The sequence below is a fragment of the Mustela nigripes genome, chromosome 8, assembly GCF_022355385.1.
Source record: "Mustela nigripes isolate SB6536 chromosome 8, MUSNIG.SB6536, whole genome shotgun sequence".
Lineage (NCBI taxonomy): Eukaryota > Metazoa > Chordata > Mammalia > Carnivora > Mustelidae > Mustela > Mustela nigripes.
This window is the reverse complement of record NC_081564.1, coordinates 42,173,227-42,192,633: the sequence shown is the minus strand read 5'-3', so window position 1 is coordinate 42,192,633 and position 19,407 is coordinate 42,173,227. Positions and strand designations below refer to the sequence as shown.

General features: G+C 36.8%; 2 protein-coding genes across 4 annotated transcripts in view; one reads left to right on the top strand and one right to left on the bottom strand.

The window, feature by feature from the left end:
* The window catches only part of USP14 (ubiquitin specific peptidase 14), a 47,531-nt gene extending 40,393 nt beyond the window's left edge, over positions 1 to 7,138 (top strand). For all 3 annotated transcript variants that reach the window (XM_059409309.1, XM_059409310.1, XM_059409308.1), the window contains 3 exons: positions 4,819 to 4,879; positions 5,236 to 5,343; positions 6,024 to 7,138. In XM_059409309.1, the coding sequence (XP_059265292.1) occupies positions 4,819 to 4,879; positions 5,236 to 5,343; positions 6,024 to 6,175 (321 nt within the window). In that variant the 3' untranslated portion in view covers positions 6,176 to 7,138. The remainder of the gene's footprint in view (positions 1 to 4,818; positions 4,880 to 5,235; positions 5,344 to 6,023) is intronic.
* A 1,850-nt stretch (positions 7,139 to 8,988) lies between these two features.
* The window catches only part of THOC1 (THO complex subunit 1), a 52,761-nt gene continuing 42,342 nt past the window's right edge, over positions 8,989 to 19,407 (bottom strand). The window contains exons 16-21 of the mRNA XM_059409307.1: positions 19,091 to 19,186; positions 18,464 to 18,529; positions 13,833 to 13,916; positions 10,720 to 10,867; positions 9,909 to 9,984; positions 8,989 to 9,396 (exon numbers count right to left, since the gene is read on the bottom strand). Coding sequence (XP_059265290.1) covers positions 9,101 to 9,396; positions 9,909 to 9,984; positions 10,720 to 10,867; positions 13,833 to 13,916; positions 18,464 to 18,529; positions 19,091 to 19,186 — 766 coding nt within the window. The 3' untranslated portion in view covers positions 8,989 to 9,100. The remainder of the gene's footprint in view (positions 9,397 to 9,908; positions 9,985 to 10,719; positions 10,868 to 13,832; positions 13,917 to 18,463; positions 18,530 to 19,090; positions 19,187 to 19,407) is intronic.

Sequence of the window (19,407 nt, the reverse complement as noted above, 5' to 3'; positions counted from 1 at the left end):
TATATATATATAACACTATATAAATGAAATCATATAGTATGTAACCTTTTGGGATTTTTTTCTCAGCATACATAATTCTCACGAAATTAGCCCAGGTCATTTTGTATAGCAGCAGGTCCTTTTTTGTTGCTGAGGAGTATTCCATGGTATGCATATACCATATCTTGCTTAATCGTTCAGCTGTTGAAGGAGAGCTGGATTCTTTCTAGTTTCATTTATTTTGCATAAAGCTACTGTAAGTATTCAGGTACCATTTTAAAAAAAGATTATTTATTTATTTGAGAGCCTGAGCAGCGGTAGGGGCAGAGAGGGAGAAGCAAACTCCGGGCTGAGCAGAGAGCAGGACTCTGGGATCATGACCTGAGCCGAAGGCAGTTAATCGACATAGCCACTAAGGCATCCCTCATGTACCAGTTTTAGTGTAAACATAATCTTTCATTTCTCTGGGAATAGATACCCAGTAGTAAAATTGCTAGATAGCATGGTAGTTGTACATTTAATTTTTTTTTTTTTCTTTAAGATTTTATTCATTTGACAGAGATCACAAGTAGGCAGAGAGGCAGGCAGAGAGAGGGGGAAGCAGGCTTCCCACTAAGCAGAGAGCCCGACGCGGGGCTCGATCCCGGGACCCTGAGACCATGACCTGAGCTGAAGGCAGAGGCCTCAACCCACTAAGCCACCCAGGCGCCCCTCTACATTTTATTTTTGAAGAAAGTGTCAAAGATTTTCCATAGGGACTATACCATTTTAGATGCTCATTAGCAGTATATGACCGATCCACATTGTGCATTCTTGCTAGAATTTGGTGGTGTCAATATTCTTTATTTTAGCCATTTGGTTAGGTTTGCAGTGATACATCATTGTGGTTTTTAATTTGCTTTTTCCTAATGGCTAATGATGTTCAGTGTGTCTTCATGTGTTTATTTGCCATCTGTGTATCCTCTTTGGTGAAATAGTTCTTTATATTCTATTATTTTCTATTTTTCACTCTTAAATTTTGAGAGTTTTTTATATTATAAATACTAATCCTTTGTCAGATACATGGCTTTCATATATTTTCTCCTTGTCTTTGTCTTTTCATCTTCTTAAGGGTCTTTTGCAAAGGAAAAGTTTTTCATTTTAGGTAATCCAGTGTATTGTTTTCTTTGGTGGTTCTTGCTTTTGGTGTCATATCTAAGAAACCATTGCCTAGTAAAAGGCAAAGATCTATATCTGTTTTTCTTTTAAGAGTTTTGTAGTTTTAGTTCTTCCCATTTAGGTTTTTGATCCATTCTGGGTTAATTTTTGTATGTGGGGTGAGGTACATATCCACATTCATTCCATTGCGTGTGAGTAGCCTGTTCTTTCCCCACTGAATGGTGTTGGGGCCCTTGTAAAAAGAATCAGTTGACTATAGATACATATATTGCTGGAATCTCAGTTTTATTTCACAGTTCTTTGTGTCTTTCCTTATGCCAGTACCACAGTCTTGATTACTATAATTTTGCAGTAAGGATGCAGCAAAATCTGACACTTTCAGCTTTTCTTCTTTTCAAGATTGTTTTGGCTTTATGAATCTCTTGTATTTCTATAATTTTAGGATCAGCGTGTCTGTTACTTCAAAAAAAAACAGTTGGAATTTTGATGGGATTGCATTGAATCTGTAGATCATTTTGGGAAGGATTCCTGTTTTAACAGCATTAAGTCTTGGCAGTCCATGAATTTGATATGTCTTTGTATTTATTTGCATGTTCATTAATTTTTCTCAACATGTCTTATAGTTTATAGTTTATAGTCTATAAATCTTGTACTTTGGCTAACATTATTCTTAAGTATTTTATTCTTTTTTGATGTTTGAGTAAGTGGCATTGCTTAATTTCATTTTGGGATTATTTGTAATTGATTATTGTATATTGATCTTGTATCCTCTCCTTTGCTGAATTGGTTTATTGTTTCTTTTTTACCTCTTTTATTTTTTGAAAGAGATTGTGTAGAATTAGTGTTAATTCCTTTTTTTAAAGATTTGGTAGAACATTCATGAAAAAGCCTGGAGATTTTTTCCCCCCAGACTTTTTTTAAAAAAAGATTTTATTTATTTATTTACTTATTTGACAGAGATCACAGGTAGCTAGAGAGGCAGGCAGTTGGGGGAGGCGGGTCACGGAGCAGAGATCCCGATGTGGGGCTCGATCCCAGGACCCTGGGATTATGACCTGAGCTGAAGGCAGAGACTTTAACACACTGAGCCAGGTGCCCCTCCCAGACATTTTTAAATTAAATATTTACCTTCCTTTGTAGTTATGGGCTATTCAAATGATGTGTTTTGTATTAGGTTTGTTTTGGTCACTTTGTTTTCTTGGAATTGATCCATTTTATATAGCTTGTCAATATTGTGTTGTAGTTGTTAATTGTAGTTATTTATTTATTTATTTATTGAAAGATTTTATTTATTCATTAGACAGATAGAGATTACAAGTAGGCAGAGAAGCAGGCAGAGAGAGGAGGAAGCAGGCTCCCTGCTGAGCAGAGAGCCGGATGTGAGGCTCAATCCCAGGATCCTGGGATCATGACCTGAGCCGAAGACAGAGGCTTTAACCCACTGAGCCACCCAGGCGGCCTGTTTATTTATTTTGATGTCTACAGGGTCTGTAATGATATATCTGTCCTGTTTTATTCCTGATACTAGTAATTTGTCTTTTTTTCTTTTTCCTTTGTCAGTTTTGTTAGAGGATTGTCAGTTTTATGGTCTTTTCAAAGAACTGGCTAAATGGATTTATCTCTGTTTTTCTGTAATATTAATGATCTCTACTCTTCTTCTGCTTGTTTGTTTGGGTTTTATTTTGTTTTCTTTTTTCTAGGTTCTTAAATTGTGAGAGCTTAGGTTTTTTACTTCAAACTTTCCCCTAATGTATATATTTAGTGCTGTAAAGTTTGTCTCAGCAGTGCTTTCACGGTGTCCTATAAATTGTTACATTGTATTTGCATTTTCATTCTGTTCCTTGTTTTTTTTTTTTTTTGTTTTTTTTTTTTAGGGTTTTACTGATTTATTACAGAGGGCACAAGAACGAGAGAGAGCATTTGCAGGGACTGGGGTGGGGCTGACGTAGAGGAGGAAGAAGCAGACTTCCCGAATCAGGGTGCCCTATGTGGGGCATTGATCGGGACCTGAGCTGCTTACCCAGCTGAGCCACCCAGGCACCTCTCTACTCCTTGTATTTTTAAAAAATCTCCCTTGAGACTTCTCTTCGACCTTGGATTATTCATAAGTGTCTGGTTTAGTTTCCAAATATTTGGAAATTTATCTATTATCTTGCTGTTACTGCTTCTAGTTTGATTTCATTGTGAGAGAAAGCACTTGTGTGATTTAGATTCCTTTAAATTTGTTCAAGTTTGCTTTATGGTTTAGGATGTGCTCTATCTTGGTATATGTTCCATGGGTACTTGGGGGGGAAATTGTATTCTACTGTTGTTGAATGGAATGAATTTTCTATAGATGTTGATTAGATCCAGTTGGTTGATGGTGGTCTTGCATGTTCTGTAATGATGCTGTTTTTCTGTCTAGTTGTTCTATTAGTTTTTATGAGATGAGTGAGGAAGCTGAAATTGTGACTTTTATGTGTTTCTCCATTCAGTTCTGTCAGCTTTTGCTTTGCATGTTTTGTAATTCTTTTATTTGGTGTATACATCTTTAAGATTGCTAAGTATTCTTGGTGGAGTGACCTTTTTATATTATGCAATGTCCCTCTCTGTCCTTGGTAATTTTCTTTATTCTGAAGTTTACTTTTCTGATATTAATATTGTCAGTGCTGCTTTGTTTGTTAATGTTTGCATGATGTCTTTCTGTATTTTATTTTAAATTTGCCTATATTACTATATTTGAAGAGTTTCTTATATACAGCATAGAGTTGGTCATGTTTTTTAACATACTGTTATATCTTTTATTGGTATATTTAGACCATTTACATTTAATATAACTTGATTTGTTAGTTTAATCTGTTATATTTTACTTTCTCTTCTGTTTTTCACTTCTCCCCATTGCCTTGTAGGTTTACTTGAACATATAATAGAAATCTAATTTGACTTATCTTCAATTTTTTAAAAAAATATTTTTCTCTGTATATCTTTTTCTATGGTTGCCCTAGGTGTGAAATTTTAAGACAAAAAGGAATGGTTTCTTCGTTGACTTAATTGCCATTTTTTTGTTGTAGGAGCCTTTAACTTGTCACTCCAGCTATCTTTAATCTACTTGCATTGTGTTCATTGCCATTGTAGTTTTTAATAACTTTGTGTCCATATACCTAGATAAGTTTACTATTTTTATATTAAACTGAACTGGATTGAGGCAGGGAATTCCCACCAAAAATCTTTGTCTAAAATAGTAAATCCTGTCTCTTTCAGTACTCATTTCATTTGAGCAGGCGGCCATGTCTTAGTAGGTTTAACGTTTTTTGCAGTAATTTGACTTTTGTTTCATTGTGGTACTTTTTTTTTAAATCCTTTGTGGTTTATAATAGTATTTTGGTAAAAATATAGAGTTGGGTTTTCCTTTCCTACCCTAGAGAGCTGTTTATCTGTACTGCTATATTCACTGGTATGCTGTAGGTTTAGCAGCTCATAGTTTGTCTTAGAATCAGAGGGTCTGTTACTGTGCATACAAGACTGTATATTAAGTGTAGCTTCTTTGGGTTTATAGTTTTAACTATAGTTATATCGTTTTAGTAATTTTGTAAGGTAGTGTTTTGCATTGTAGCCAGTAAATATTTGTGGAAATGAATACTTACTGAGAATACAAATTTTATTTCCAGCGTCATGATTTAAAATTAAATTTTTTCCCTTCAGAGTGACAAAAAGAGTAGTCCCCAGAAAGAAGTTAAATATGAGCCTTTTTCTTTTGCTGATGGTAAGTGGAAAAAAAATCATTTCAATTGAGTTCTCTGTGTGTATATTTGTGTGTTTAAGGTAAAATTACTGTCTTGACAAACTTACCTATTTTTTTTGATATCATGCTTTTTTTTAAAAAAGAAAGATTTCTTAAAATACGTTACCTTAAATTAGACATGCAGTAAAAATCAGTCTATTTATAGTTCTGTGAATACCATACTTCTTAAAATACCTTCCATAAATCCTTAACTTTGAACTGTAGAATCTTACTGAATTCTAATAATAGGCTAACCTTCAGACTTCTTGCTTGCTACCTAGCTGGAGAAAGCACATCTCTTCATTGTCTAATATTGTGGGATTTACATCTTTCTTTAGACATTGGCTCCAATAATTGTGGATACTATGACTTACAAGCAGTGTTAACACATCAGGGAAGGTCTAGCTCTTCTGGCCATTATGTATCATGGGTGAAAAGGAAACAAGGTAAGGATTCTGCTTTTTGTTTCTGGTTTGTTTTGTTTGTTTCCCCAATTGTTTAATTATTTTAGCAGTTTAGTACAAATTTTATAGCACAGCGGTTTTCAAACTTTTTAGTGTCAGAACCTCTTTACATTCTTAATTGTTGAGATCCACAAAGAGCTTTTGTTTGAGGATTCTGTTTAATATTTACTATAATAGAAATTAAAATTCAGAAATTAACTAATTGGAAACTGGCAGTAATAAACCCATTACATACCACATAAGTAACAAAGATAACAGTATTTTCCAAAAACAAAAAAACAGCAAGAAATAGTATTGATTTGTTTTTGTAGGCCTGCTTTGTCTGGCTTATTAGGAGACAGCTGGATCCTCCTGTTTCTGCATTTAGTCTCTTGCTTTATCACACATCCTGTTTCTTCTGGAAAATTCCAAAGCACACTTGAAAGAATGAGGGGATAAAGGCAAATAATGCTCTAGTGGTGATAAAAAAAATTGTGACCTTCATGGTACCCCTGAAATGGTTTTGAAAACCTGAGTGGCATCTGGATCACACTTTGAAAACCATTAGTATGGCAGGTGGAATACTGCTGTACATAATAAAATTACTCAGTACCTTTTTTGGAATGGAACTGAGAAAACCATGTAATAAAATATTAATTTCATTTTCTTCTCTTGCTCTTTAGATGAATGGATTAAGTTTGATGATGATAAGGTCAGCATCGTGACACCAGAGGATATCTTACGGCTTTCTGGTGGTGGAGACTGGCACATAGCATATGTTTTACTCTATGGGCCTCGCAGAGTTGAAATAATGGAAGAGGAAAGTGAACAGTAATCTTCATTTTAGCTATTTATGTTTAGGTGTGAAATAAATGTTATTTGTTGATCATTTCTATAATCCAGAGCTGTAGAGGAAGATATTTAGGTGGTGTTATGTGTTTCCCCTCTCATGTGGAACAAAAGAGGGTAAAGCAGGCCACTCTGGATCAACCTAAAAAAATTACAGAAAAAAGGAAATTGCCTTTGGGACTGTGTTGCCCTGTACAAAGGTTGTAGGAAGACATTTTAAAAAAGCTTATTTCTTGCATTAATCTTTAAAAATTCTGATTTGAAATGCCTTTCAGCCATTACCTTCTGTGATAAATTTTTTCCCCCTGCCTTTTCAGCCCAGGATTCAGCAAATCAGATGTTTATTGCACACCTACTACTCTTTTTGTTGTTGTTGTTCTTGCATGGTTCAAACCACCAGTGATTCATAGCTGCCCATCCTTTGCCTTATCTAACAAAAATTTTGCCAGGAAGGTGGAAAGGAAGTAAGTGTTGCTCTCATTGTGTTACTCAGTGCTGCTGCCCACACCCATGGAAACATGGGTACAATCAAGTATTTGTCCAGCCTGACTGTTGCTGGCTTTTCATGACTTTAAAATAAATTGTGATCAGTAATAGTACATTTGATTATACATTCATTATTGTGTCTCTCTGATGTACTATGGTTTGTATATTTAACTTGGCAATGGTTTTGTAGTAATCAACCTTAAAAAACGTTGACAAGCTCTGGTTGCTTATTTTTAGAAAATGAGGATATTTAATAAAAAAAAAAAGAGGGACTAACAGCTTCTGACCTCAAGTCTTTTGTCTGAGTGTTGGAGCTTGGCTTGTTTAGGTGTATTTAATAGCAAGCAGTTGCTGCACATGGTTAGTTTTACTCTGCTGTTAAGCATCCATTTAAAAATGTTCTCTTCTGCCTTCTCACATTATGTTCTGTTTAAAAGAAATATAAAGTTGTAAAATTAATGGAGTTCTTTGGATGCTGAATGCAACGATGTTTATTGGTCTCTTTTCTTTGGCTCAGTTGATGTCTTTACTCTCGTCTAGTCCCAAAATCTTAATGTCTTATCTCAGAATTGAATAACAGCAATGATTTTTAAAGTGATGGTGAAAGTGCCAAGAGTAAGTGATGTTTCATTGTGGTAGGTTTCTTATATTTTAACACATTCTAATTAATTAATTCCTCACCTTTGTTTCAAGGGCCCTGATTGCTGGACAGAGGATAGGAAATTAGCTATTTGTCTCTGATTTTGAGTGAGGTGTATAAAATGAAGTTTGGGGATTATCATGAAATCTTATGCTTATACTTATGCTGTCTTCATGCTCTGCAGAGCATAGCACTGGTAACTATTAGATTCCTAGAGAATAGTGGCCATTTTCCTCTCAACTTTGAACAATGTGATAATATCTGAGAACGCTAGGGGATAAAATGATTTCGGGGAAACTTATTTGTATGTAGCTTCTTCAGCTAAATGATAGTTACTGGTAATCAGTACTCCCTTTGCCTTGGTGGAGAGTGCAGATTAGAATGGGGAGGAGGAGACCCTGAGAAGTGTAATGATTCTTAGATATTGTTATGATGCTTGTGACTCTGACTTTCTTATTCAGTCTTACTTGGTCTGAACAATTCTGAGGACATAAATTTAGCAATTAGAATTCTAGTTTCTGATTTGCAGGATGCTGTAGTTGGTAGATAGATGAGGTAGGTTTAGAACAAAGTATATGCCTTGAATGGAATTAAAAGTTTAAAACTGTAATTCCTTATAAAAATTGATTTCATTTTATTTGATCCAAATAAGCATTATTCCAAAGATTTTTTTTTTTTTTTTTAAAGAAATTGGACCTATACTGTGTTTTAAATTTTATACCCTTAAGTAAGGCTGTTTTAGAGTTCAGCCTTGCATATAAGTTCTTTGAGAAGGGGAAAGTGGTTGAGAAAATGTCAATTCCTGAGTGTGCCTTCTATGCTGTGCCATGAGCACTGAGGCCCTTCTGCTATTAGAGCAGTGGTGTATCACTGTTGACTAGCCAGTGAGGTTACGCCCAAGCGAGAACATTTATGGTAGAATATCCACTTAGTAGGCTTTCAGGATACAAAACAATAATGCCCTAATGTTAGACCCCTATAATTACACTTAAGTGGCAACAAGAAAAGTAGATGGTACTGTTTCCAGCCATTATTACATAGTGCTTTGCTGTTTATAGATTGCTTTTACCTACATCTCAACCTTCACATCAGTCCTGGGAGTATGCAGCCCTATTTTAAGGACTTAGGATTTTTTAGACTTCATCCTATTTCCTCTAAAGTTGGGGGCTGGCAAACATTTTCTGTAGTGGGTGGGGTGGATAGTAAATATTTCCAGTTTTGCAGACCATATCTTTGACATAACTAACTTCAGCTGTTGTAGCGTAAACGGAGCTGTACTTAAGTCAGCAGAGTTGTGTGCTGCTCAAATTTTACTTGTAAAAATAAGTGGGAAATGGGCTATCGTTTGCTGATCCTCTGCTTTAAAGCAAAAATAAGACTAGAGCAGTCATATGATTTCAGAAAGTCATTCTGGGATTTCCAGAAGAGCAAGTTAAATTTTGTAACTACTAATGGCATGTAGGAAACGCAGTTGGCATGGTGTATCTTAGGAAACACCATGCTCCCTAAAGATTGCTTAGTGACTTTCATTATATTTTAACAAAAATATGTGACCTTGAAGTCACTTTATTTAGTCCACTTTCCCAGCCTATTCCCTTCTCCTGAAACCCTGAGATCAGTTATCAAGATACACATTCTGTTATTCTTGGAGCACCAGGCAACTGTACAACAACTGTTACAAAAATGTTTATTGTTTACCAAAACCATTGGACCTCTTATCAAATGCTGCTTGGTAACAAAATCTTATCACAGTTTTAATAAAAAAAAAAAAAAAAAAGAAAGAAGCTAACTATTTGTCTCATTGTCATTAGTTAGACTTTCTGCAAGGTCACTTAATCCGGACTTATTCAGTGCATTCATCAGATTCTCAGGTGTTGCATGTACTCCCTCCTGATCTTGCCAGGCGACCAGTAGCTGCTTAGCTCTCATCTTCATGTCTTCGCTGTCACACTCAATTTGTCTAATTTCCGAGTCTTTCATTTCCAAGTAGGGAGCCAGGATCTTCCATTGCTCGCCCAGTTTACTGGCAAACGCCTCTATTTGTTCCCCTGTTACAGGTTTGTCTCGTCGGACATCAGGGCCTAGGAAACACAGGAGATGTGAATTATGTACAAAGTGTGAGGACATGTACAGTTCAAAATATACAACAGAACTGGGAAGATACAGGGCCACTGAACTATTAATCACCTTTCATAAGCTTTATTTTAGAAGTAGAATAATTCCTTTCTGTATTTTCCATGGGGTAAATACTGTTCTAACAGACATGATCACTAGGTAGCAGTACTTTTAAAATGAAAGCTGTTGCCTTTATTTTAATAACGAAGGCCTCCCCTGAAAAGCAGCTAACTGCCCCCCTCCATTAACAGGTGAGTCGCCCTCAAAATGTAAATACTTCCCTTCCCATCACTTCTAAATTTTATTGCATAAAGTGTAATATTTTAGAAGTTGTCAAGCAATGTTTAAAATTCCTCACTATAAGAAACAGCTGAGATAAATGTTAGAAGTTGAGAAGTAGATCAAATAACGTACCTCTCAACAAAGAACCCCAATCTTTTCCAATTTTGTAAAATAGCCAAGAAAATTCAATTCTTACTTTCATTTTCCTTCAGTAAAGCATCATTATCTTCCTCATCTTCATCCTCACCTGTTTTTATTTCTTCAGAAGGAGGCTAAAATGAGGAAGAAGAAAGTTTAAAAGAATGCCAGCTTGTAAAATAACTGGGGGATACTACTGGTTTAGACATGAGTGGCTGAGATTCCACATACAGGGCCCAGAACTTTATCCTTGAGCACGATACATGTGAATGTCTGGTAAGGATCACGAATGTGGGATGGTGTTAACCTGGAGAAGGAGTGGATGGGAAAGACTCCTCTTCCCCCACACCTGGGAAAAAGGGAGCCACTAAGGAGTATGGGAAGATGAAAGATGATTTGCAAACATCTAGTGTACAGTAACAATGGACTAGAGAAAACTAGGGAAGCAACCAGGTCCTTAAAAATTGAGAAATTCTGCAGGATAGTTTTACCATATTGTAGTAATACAATGAGAAAATTGTATTGGCAAAGAGAACAGAGTAGAAAGGTCAAGGTGCCTACTGCTACCCGTAAGAGATCCTGTTTGATAAAAGACAACACACTGGCAGACAGGAGAAATTCATGTCTGAGTTTACAGGTGAGATAACTATTTAACCAAAATACTGTGAGCTTTAAAATTAAATTACATGCTTTACAAAAAGATTTATCAATAAATGTACACCAAAATGCATTTTTCCTTATTCTTAAATATGAAGGTTTGTAGGTGGTTTTTTCCCATACAATGAACTATAAATTCAGCTTCTTAGCGATAGTACTTTTAAGTAAGATAACAACTAAAGACTATGAAAACGCTGATGGATATTACTTACTGGTAATTCCTTTGCTAGCTTTATTACCATGTTTTCGAGATACTCTGGCAAACTTTTAAATTGCTGGTTGGTTGGCTGGAAGAAGTGAGGGCTTCTCCGTGCTAATAGTCTCAGGGCTCTCCAACCATAATTTGAATTGTTCACAGCCCTAGGAAAAGAAATGTCAGTCTTGTAATTTTGGGTTTTTTTTAAATTTCTATATGCCTTCCAGTTTAGAATATAGAATGTCCCACAGTAAATTAGGTTAAGTAGCTGAAGGCACCATTCTCTTTATTCTGATTTTATTCCTAAAGAACCTCTAAGGGTGCAGTACACTTACAAATGAACATTAGAAATCAGAATCTGATGAGGCAGGTTCTTATGCAACAAACACATCTGGAAAGTTTATATACATTTTACTTTAAAAAGCTGGTATGTGATAGTAATGAGGTTCTGTGTGCAGGACAGTAATCATCTACCTCTGGAAAAAATAGGTTTACTATATTCAGTGAGTTGATATACTGGCAATGCCATCTAAAGGTTTTGACCATATTCAGTATGTCATTTTCCGTTTATATAAACATCTCATTTTAATTTGCTTAATACCAAACTCAATGAATAAAAATGGTTCCAAAACCAAAAGGGGGAAACCTGGAATAGCCACCCCAGTGAGCAGTGATGACAGAGTCCACAAACTGTTCCCTAATGAAGCACAGCAGTGCTGCACAGGGAGAATGGAAACCTCACAAATGCTAAAAATAATGTTCCAGAACCAGCCATGCTGCAGAAGAATCCAGGGCACAAATTGTGAAGATCCCCCTAAGTTCTTAAGGATAGCAACTGGTTTATTTAGTCCTCTCTTACAAATGAGCCTCTAATTTTAACAAGTGCTAAACTTGCAAAACTACTCTTACACTGTGGTCTTGCCAACTTAATGTCATAGTATAAGGCTTTGCCTGATCAGTTAACCAGCCTATCTCTCTGACAACTTTCCATTTAAGCAGTTTCAGTCTTTTTAAGCATTTTCAAAATTCCCCACCAGTTATACATACAAACTTTCTTACTCTCCAGGAATCCATAACACTCAGGTTCTGAAACCAAGGTTCGTGGAGAACTATCTAACCTGCATTCACTCAACAACACTCAGACCTTATGGGTACCCTGAACACTTGAGACACTATAATCTTGCAGTCAGAAGCAGGGCCTTGAGGCCAGAGTGATTTCCTGGCTCTGGCATTTACTAGATGAGAACTTCAATACATGATTCACTCTCTGCCTCACTTTGTTTAACTGTAAAATGGAGATAGGGGCAGTTTCTACCATAGAGGTAAATACGGTAAGTGCTCAGGGAGTCCCTGACAGACAGTGAATGTGTAAATGTACTGGCAAGTATCACTGCTATTGATAAACACAAGGTATAAGAATTTCACACAGTGGTAAGGATGAGAACATAAATGAAAATTTCAGGCGAGGAGCTTTCGGCCCAGGGAAAACTGCCCTTAGGCAGTATCTCCAAGGAGAGATGAAGTGAGCCCATACCACAGGAATAGCCTAGGCAGAAGTTTCAAGTAACATAATAGCAAATGCCAAGGTCCTGAAGTGGAACGACCTTTTTGAGTCGAAGAACAGAAACCTGGCTGGTGAAGCAAGAGCAGAGAGAAAATGAACAAAGGAAATGTGGTTCAAAGTTGGCAGCAGCCAAACTGAGGTCTTTTAGGCTCCAGTAAGGAGTCTGGGTTTATTCCAGGCAGTCACTGAAACAGTTTTAAGCAGGAGACCAGACTTTTTGAGTTTAAAAATCACAATTCTCATGCTGGAGAACTGACCAGAGCATCCTTCATTAAGAGATCATAGTAACTAACTCATAACTAGTCACAAGGTCACACTAGTAACAGCCCTCTATTTACTGCATGCTAACTACATGTCCTATGTGGTTCAAAGTGAATCATCTTATTTAATCCTCAGAATAACCCCCTGAAATGGGTGTTATTACTACGTAGCAATGAGAGAACAAGCAGAAAGGGGTTACAGTTGCCCTAGCAGTCTAGCCAATGAGTGACCAAAGTGTCTTGGATTGGAACCCAGGCAATCTGACAAAGCCCTTGCCCTTAAAATATGATACCACAATGCCTATTTAAAACCATGGGGCTGGGGAACCTGGGTGGTTCAGTCAGTTAAGCATCTACCTTCGGCTAAGGTCATGATCCCAGCTCAGCAGGGAGCCTGCTTCTCTCTCTCTGCTTGTGCTCATTCTCTCAAATAAAATCTTAAAATTAAAATTTAAAAAAATTTAAAAAAGAAAAAAAGAAAGAAAAGAAATAGCCATGCGGCTAGGTACATGGGTAGCTCAGTTAGTTGAGGGCCCAGCTCTTAGTTTCTGTTCAGGTCATGATCTCAGGTTTGTGAGATCAAGTCCCACGCAGGGCTCCACCCTCACCATGGAGTCTGTTTGAGAGTCTCTCCCTTTGCCCCTCACCTTGCTTGTAAACTCTCTCTAAAGTAAGTAAATAAATAAACTCTTAAAAAAAAGAACTTTTAAAACGGCTATGTGGTGTTGCCTAGATTAGATGAAAAACCCGAGACTGAGCCCTAAGTTTACTCCAAAATCTGGGAGTTAGGCAGAGTGGATGGGGAGCCAGCTCTTACGCAGCGAGGCAGGAGTGTAGTTGAGTGGGTGTCAAGAGAATACATTATGGAAGGAGAGAAAAGTGGGAAATGCTGGGAGGTTGAAAAAAAGATGCTATGACCTTGACAACCGCTACCTCAGTGGAGGGACAGGGAGACTACCCAGTGGCAGTGAGCTGACAAGGGAATGGGGGGTGAGGAAATGAAGGCAACAGCTATCAGCATGTCTCAGGAGGCACTGATTTGAAGGGGAAAAGAGGATTATTCGCGGGAAGGTGGAGGCCCAAGGCGATTGTTCTTAATTTTCAAAACAAGTGTGATTCTGTCATGCTGGTCAGTGGGCATGGCCACTGAAATCAGGAATGTGTACCTACATGAACCTGGTACATAAATTCACCTAGGAGGAAAAGTACTCACCTATCAATGGTCTCCCTTGATTAGTGTTCTAATGTACATACAATTCCTAAAAAAATATTGTAGAATGTTAGCTCATAATAAATACTACTTACTTGTATTCATTTTCAACCATGTTCTCAGGGTCTGCCTGTTCAATGGCTTCTTCAAAAAATTCCTCCAAAGTTGGCATGTATTCCCTGAGTGTTAAAAAAACAACTAGTGAGGATCATATATGTCTGTTCTTAATAATAAGTACTCCTAAAATAGTGGCAATGAAAGATCCTAATATTACCCACACTTGAGTTATGTTACTTAGGAACTCCCGATTTTTTAAGGAGGTAAATGACTCAGAATGGAACTTCTCAAAGAGGACAACAGTCAGTGCGCTCCTGCATCATGTCATATACTACACTCCATGTAATGTCTCACTAACAGTCACTGGGCTCTATCCTGTAATATTACTTGGTCAGGGGCAGCTGGGGCTTTCACAGCATTTGAATTTCCCCAGCAAGGAGGAAAATGTCACATCCAGTGTCCGTATTCAAGGACTTTTTTTCTTTAAGCCAGAATTCATAAAACCTACACTAATACCCAGGCCACACTGAGATTTATTTAACTGTGAGCTTATTTTAGGTCATTCCCATGAAAGTGTGGTTGGTTTTTAATTGTCTCTTTCCGGAATTTGGTTTTAGAAATAAGATTTTGATACAAGCAAATAAATAAGACCCAAGGGTCTGATTATAAGACATTTTGACTAAAAACTAGAAAAATGGGCTCTGTAAGGAAAGCTCAAGCACCCAATCTTAGAACTTTCATTACAATAACACACTCTCTAACTAGTAAACATTAAGAGGGCTGGAAGGTTTCCTTGGAGTTGACCACCACTCTTTTATCTATCACACTAGACAAAGCAAGGGGACACTAAAATCCCAACCAGACTATCATTGATCAGTGTTTGGAACCATTTATTAGTTTAAAAATTACTTATACAATTGATCCTTGAACATCACGAGTTTGAACTGTGTGGGTCCACTTATTTGTGGATTTTAAAAAAATAAATACAGTACTCTAAATGTGTTTTTTCTTCCTTAATATTTTAGTATTTTTTTCTCCAGCTTCCCTTACCTTAAGAATACAGTATTTAAGAATACAGTATATAATACATATAACATACAAAATGTATTCATGTTTTGTATATCAATATATCACCTATACATGTTATGAGTAAGGCTTCCAATCAACAGTAGGCTACTGAAGTTTTGAGGGAATCAAAAGTTACTTATGCATTTTTTACTGTGTGGGGGTTGTCACCCTAACCCCTGTTCGAGGGTCAACTATACCACGAGCAATCAAGCAATCAAGACTAAAAACAGAACAAACCTCCCAGGCACTGCCATATATATGTATGTGTTTTACAAATACAAATATATAAAAATAACTACAAATATATATATATGCAATTAAAATATATACAAATAAAAATACATACAAATAAAAAAACCTACCAGTATTTATGTAGTGTTTTACAGACACTACAAATACAACTCCCCTTTCTGATCTCGTTCTCTTTCCCCAGAGGTGGCCGCACTTCAAATCTGATATTTATCACTTAGGTTTTTTTTTTTTTTTTTTAATTGAGTGTATACTGTTTTGAAGCTTTTCAAACTTCTAACCCTGATTTTTCTGAAGCATGTCTATCGGATGCAATAGTCCTCAACCTCATTCTGATGCCCGACCCCTACACAAACATATCACACATTATCCATTCTCCCTTTGATATTTAGGTGGTTCCCCATTTTTGCTATGACATTGCTAAATGAACATCCTGGTACCAGTCTCATTTGTGCAGGTGAACGAGTTTCTTTAGACACTATGGTCTTCAAACCTCTCCTACAACCCACAGTAAGGAATTAACTTGATATTACAACCCAAAACACAAATGCAAGTATGTGTATCATAATATGTAAGTAAAACTAATGTTTCACAAAAATGTATTTTGTTCCACTAAGAAAAATGCCAGTAGCAACTAATGAACTGACCTCACAAATCAGCAATTCTCAACTTGTAGTTTTAAAAGAACTACTTTAAGATCAACCAACCCAGGAGTGGAATTGTCAGGATGTATGGTATGCACATCTTTAATTTCTAGTTACTTCCAAATTGTTTTCCAAAGTGGCAGTACCAATTTAGGCTCCCACCAGCATCACTGGCATATGATTTTTTTTTTTTAAAGAATTTATTTATTTGGCAGAGAGAGATCACAAGTAGGCAAAGAAGCAGGCAGAGAGAGAGGGGGAAGCAGGCTCCCCGCCGAGCAGAAAGCCCGATGTGGGCTCCATCCAAGGATTCCAGGATTATGACCAGAGCCAAAGGCTGAGCCATCTAGGGGCCCCATAGGATTTCTTTGATTCTGGCGTTACTTAGAAGTATCTGAAAGCTTTTAAAATATATTTTGTTACTCACGTAGAATTTCAATGCATTTCTGGGAGTGCCTAGGTGGCTCAGTTAAGCGTCTGCCTTCGGCTCAGGTCATGATCCCAGGGTCCTGGACTGAGCCCTGCATTGGGCTCCCTGCTCAGTGGGAAGCTTGCTTCTCCCTCTCCCACTCCCCCCTGCTTGTGTTCTCTCTCTTGCTGTCAAATAAATAAAGTCATAAAAAAAAATGCATTTCTGTTTTCTGTAAGACAAGTCTGTTAATCATCTTGTTAAATCCCAAGTTTTTTTGAGCAAACTTTCTAATACTGAAAGTACTGAGTGTCAAAATTCTAGTAAAACATTTTGCAGATGTGTCAAAATGAAGTGTCAGGATGATGGATTGGTTAATTTCTCATTCTAATTCTGTCAGTTTCTTGAAACTATATTTTTTAGAAACAAGGCTTAGAATATCTATTTCTGATGCATTTTTTTCTTGTATCTTTCTGCACTTTTAAGACTCTTCTGTCTGATATCAATATAACTATCCTTCCTATATCAGTTTTCTTTTCTTTTTTTTTTTTAGTTTCAGCCTTTCCATATCCTTAAGGTGTTTCTTACAAATAACATATAGATGGGCTTTTATGTATTTATTTATTTTTAAAGACTTTATCTACTTGACAGACAGAGATCACAAGTAGGCAGAGAGGCAGGCAGAGAGAGAAAAGAGGAAAGCAGGCTCCCCGCTGAGCAGAGAGCCCGATGCGGGGCTTGATCCCAAGACCCTGGGATCATGACCTGAGCCGAAGGCAGAGGCTTAACCCACTGAACCACCCAGGTGCTCCATAGATGGGCTTTTAAAATAGAATACCAACTTCTATCTTTGAACTAGAAAGTCCATTTCCCTTTATTGTTGTACCTGAATTTCTTTTAACTATATTTGTTTTATACCTAAGTTCCATCACTTGTTTGTTATGTACGTCTTTCTCCTTGCCTATTTTTATTTGATTGCTTGAGTTTTCTTACTTCCTTTTGTTCTCATCTAAAAGCTATATATTCTGTTTCTTTTACATACTTAGCAAGCATGCTTAATAGAAGTTGTTATTCATTATCTCTATCTTCATATGTAACATTCTAGTCTAATATTTAACATGCCTATTAAATCTTAAAATTTCAATGACTTTTTTTTTTATTGCTAGAATTTTTTTTTCAAATTTATTTGCTCCTGAGAGTGTCCTGTTCCTTTTTAAGTTTCAATTCCTTCTTCTATATCTTTAACTATCTTTTTTTTTTTTTTTAAAGATTTTATTTATTTATTTGTAAGAGAGAGAGAGTGAGAGCGAGCACAGGCAGACAGAGTGGAAGGCAGAATCAGAGGGAGAAGCAGGCTCCCTGCGGAGCAAGGAGCCCGATGTGGGACTCGATCCCAGGACGCTGGGATCATGACCTGAGCCGAAGGCAGCTGCTTAACCAACTGAGCCACCCAGGCGTCCCAATATATCTTTAACTATCTTAAACATACTTATTTTAAGCTGTATTTACTGGATGTTTTCATTATCTGAAGTGGTTGTCTAACTTCTGTTGTTTGTTTTGTTTGTTCTACCTGCTGATTCTTTCTCATGGTATATTGTTTTCTTGAATGTTTTAAGTTCAGATGCTTGAGTATCTTCAGACTTCTATCTGTAGGATCCTTGTATGGCTTAGGTTGAAGGTATGACCTCCAGAAAGCTTTGTAACATCAGACTGAGACATCTGAATTCACCCCCTCAGCTATGGCGTTCCTTTACAGGCCAGTGGTATAAATTCAAACTGGAGGACTGCATGACAGCAGACCTGTGGTTATTGTTTCTCCAGGTGGACTGTTTTTCTTTTCACCCACACCTCAGCTAGAAATGGACAAGCTTATTTCCTGGCCCAGTGAACAAGTCCCACCTCCCCAGTATGCTCTTTGTTTATGTTTAGTACAGTGCTTCAAGGGCCTCAGTTTTATTCAAAGGAGACTCAGTAACAACTCTGCAGGCTGAAGGCCCTACTTTCTGTCTTTCATGGCTCTTAAAACCCAAGCTCCCTGGCTTCCCAAAGTGGGATGCATCGGCAAGCTTTCCAGCTAGAAACACCCATATTGGCTCATACTTTGGTTTTTGGTTCCCTAACCTTCTTCTTTTGTGAATTTGTATTTTCCTGTGATTTCTAAAAGTATTTTATCCACACTTCTAGGTGTTTCATGGTGGGAAGCCATAGTCTGCTATGCCAAAATCAACCATAACAAATTAATTTCATTCACTTAACATTTGAGTAAAGCAGTACCTCATGTGAAACATGTTAAACTTGCCTTGTCTCTGATTTGCAAGCTTCCATATTATCAGGACAGAGATTCCAAAGCCTTGTTAACTCCTCACTGCAAAACAGACACATAAAAACATTTTTAATGGACATCATCCTCATATACCTTAAGGTTGCAAAAATACTTGAACAGTGAATTTTTAAGGGGTGACAGAATGAGCTTTAACTTTCTTCATTAATTTTTGGTATTTGGCAAACTTTCTACATATGCTTGTCTTTAATGATAACAATCATTTGTTCTAAAAATATTCAAGCAGAATATAAAGCAATGAATAATTAACTGGAAGGTAACAGAAATTGAAGGAGCATGGTACCTTGCAGCAACTGGAAGTGAGCTGGATCGATCTAATAGCAATTATACTGTCTGTGACATGGAAAAATCAGAACAGTCTAGAGCCATGGATTTGGGAAGCAGGAGACAAAATGGTAGCTTATCTATCTATGTGAATCCATGTAAAGGGCCCTTGAGATTGAGAGCGTGTGGTTTGTTTCAGTTATCTATGTATGTATCAAACACACAAAAAATGTGAAAAACACAGAAACTGGGGAGGGTCTTACACTAACATCTTAAAAAAAAAAAAAATACCATCCTACATATGGAGACAGGTAAACCTACTTTCCCATCAAAATCTTTTTGTTGGGTCCTTTCCCTAGGAAGTCTTCTGGTGCTGTTCTCTTGCGAGCTACTCTTGTTGGCTTGGTGTCTGACGTTCTGTGGTGAATAAAACACACTGGAATTACAAATGGATAGCACACATAAAAAGTGTTTAATGTAAAAGAAAATTCAATTATTGTTTTCTTCCCATAAAAACATAAATGTTTTCTATTATTATAGAACACTCATCAGAAGACAAAAATGCCACATCCAGGGACAAATTACAAGGAGTGGGTTTATACCATTTTTTCCCAATAATAATAGATTAATCTGTTCTG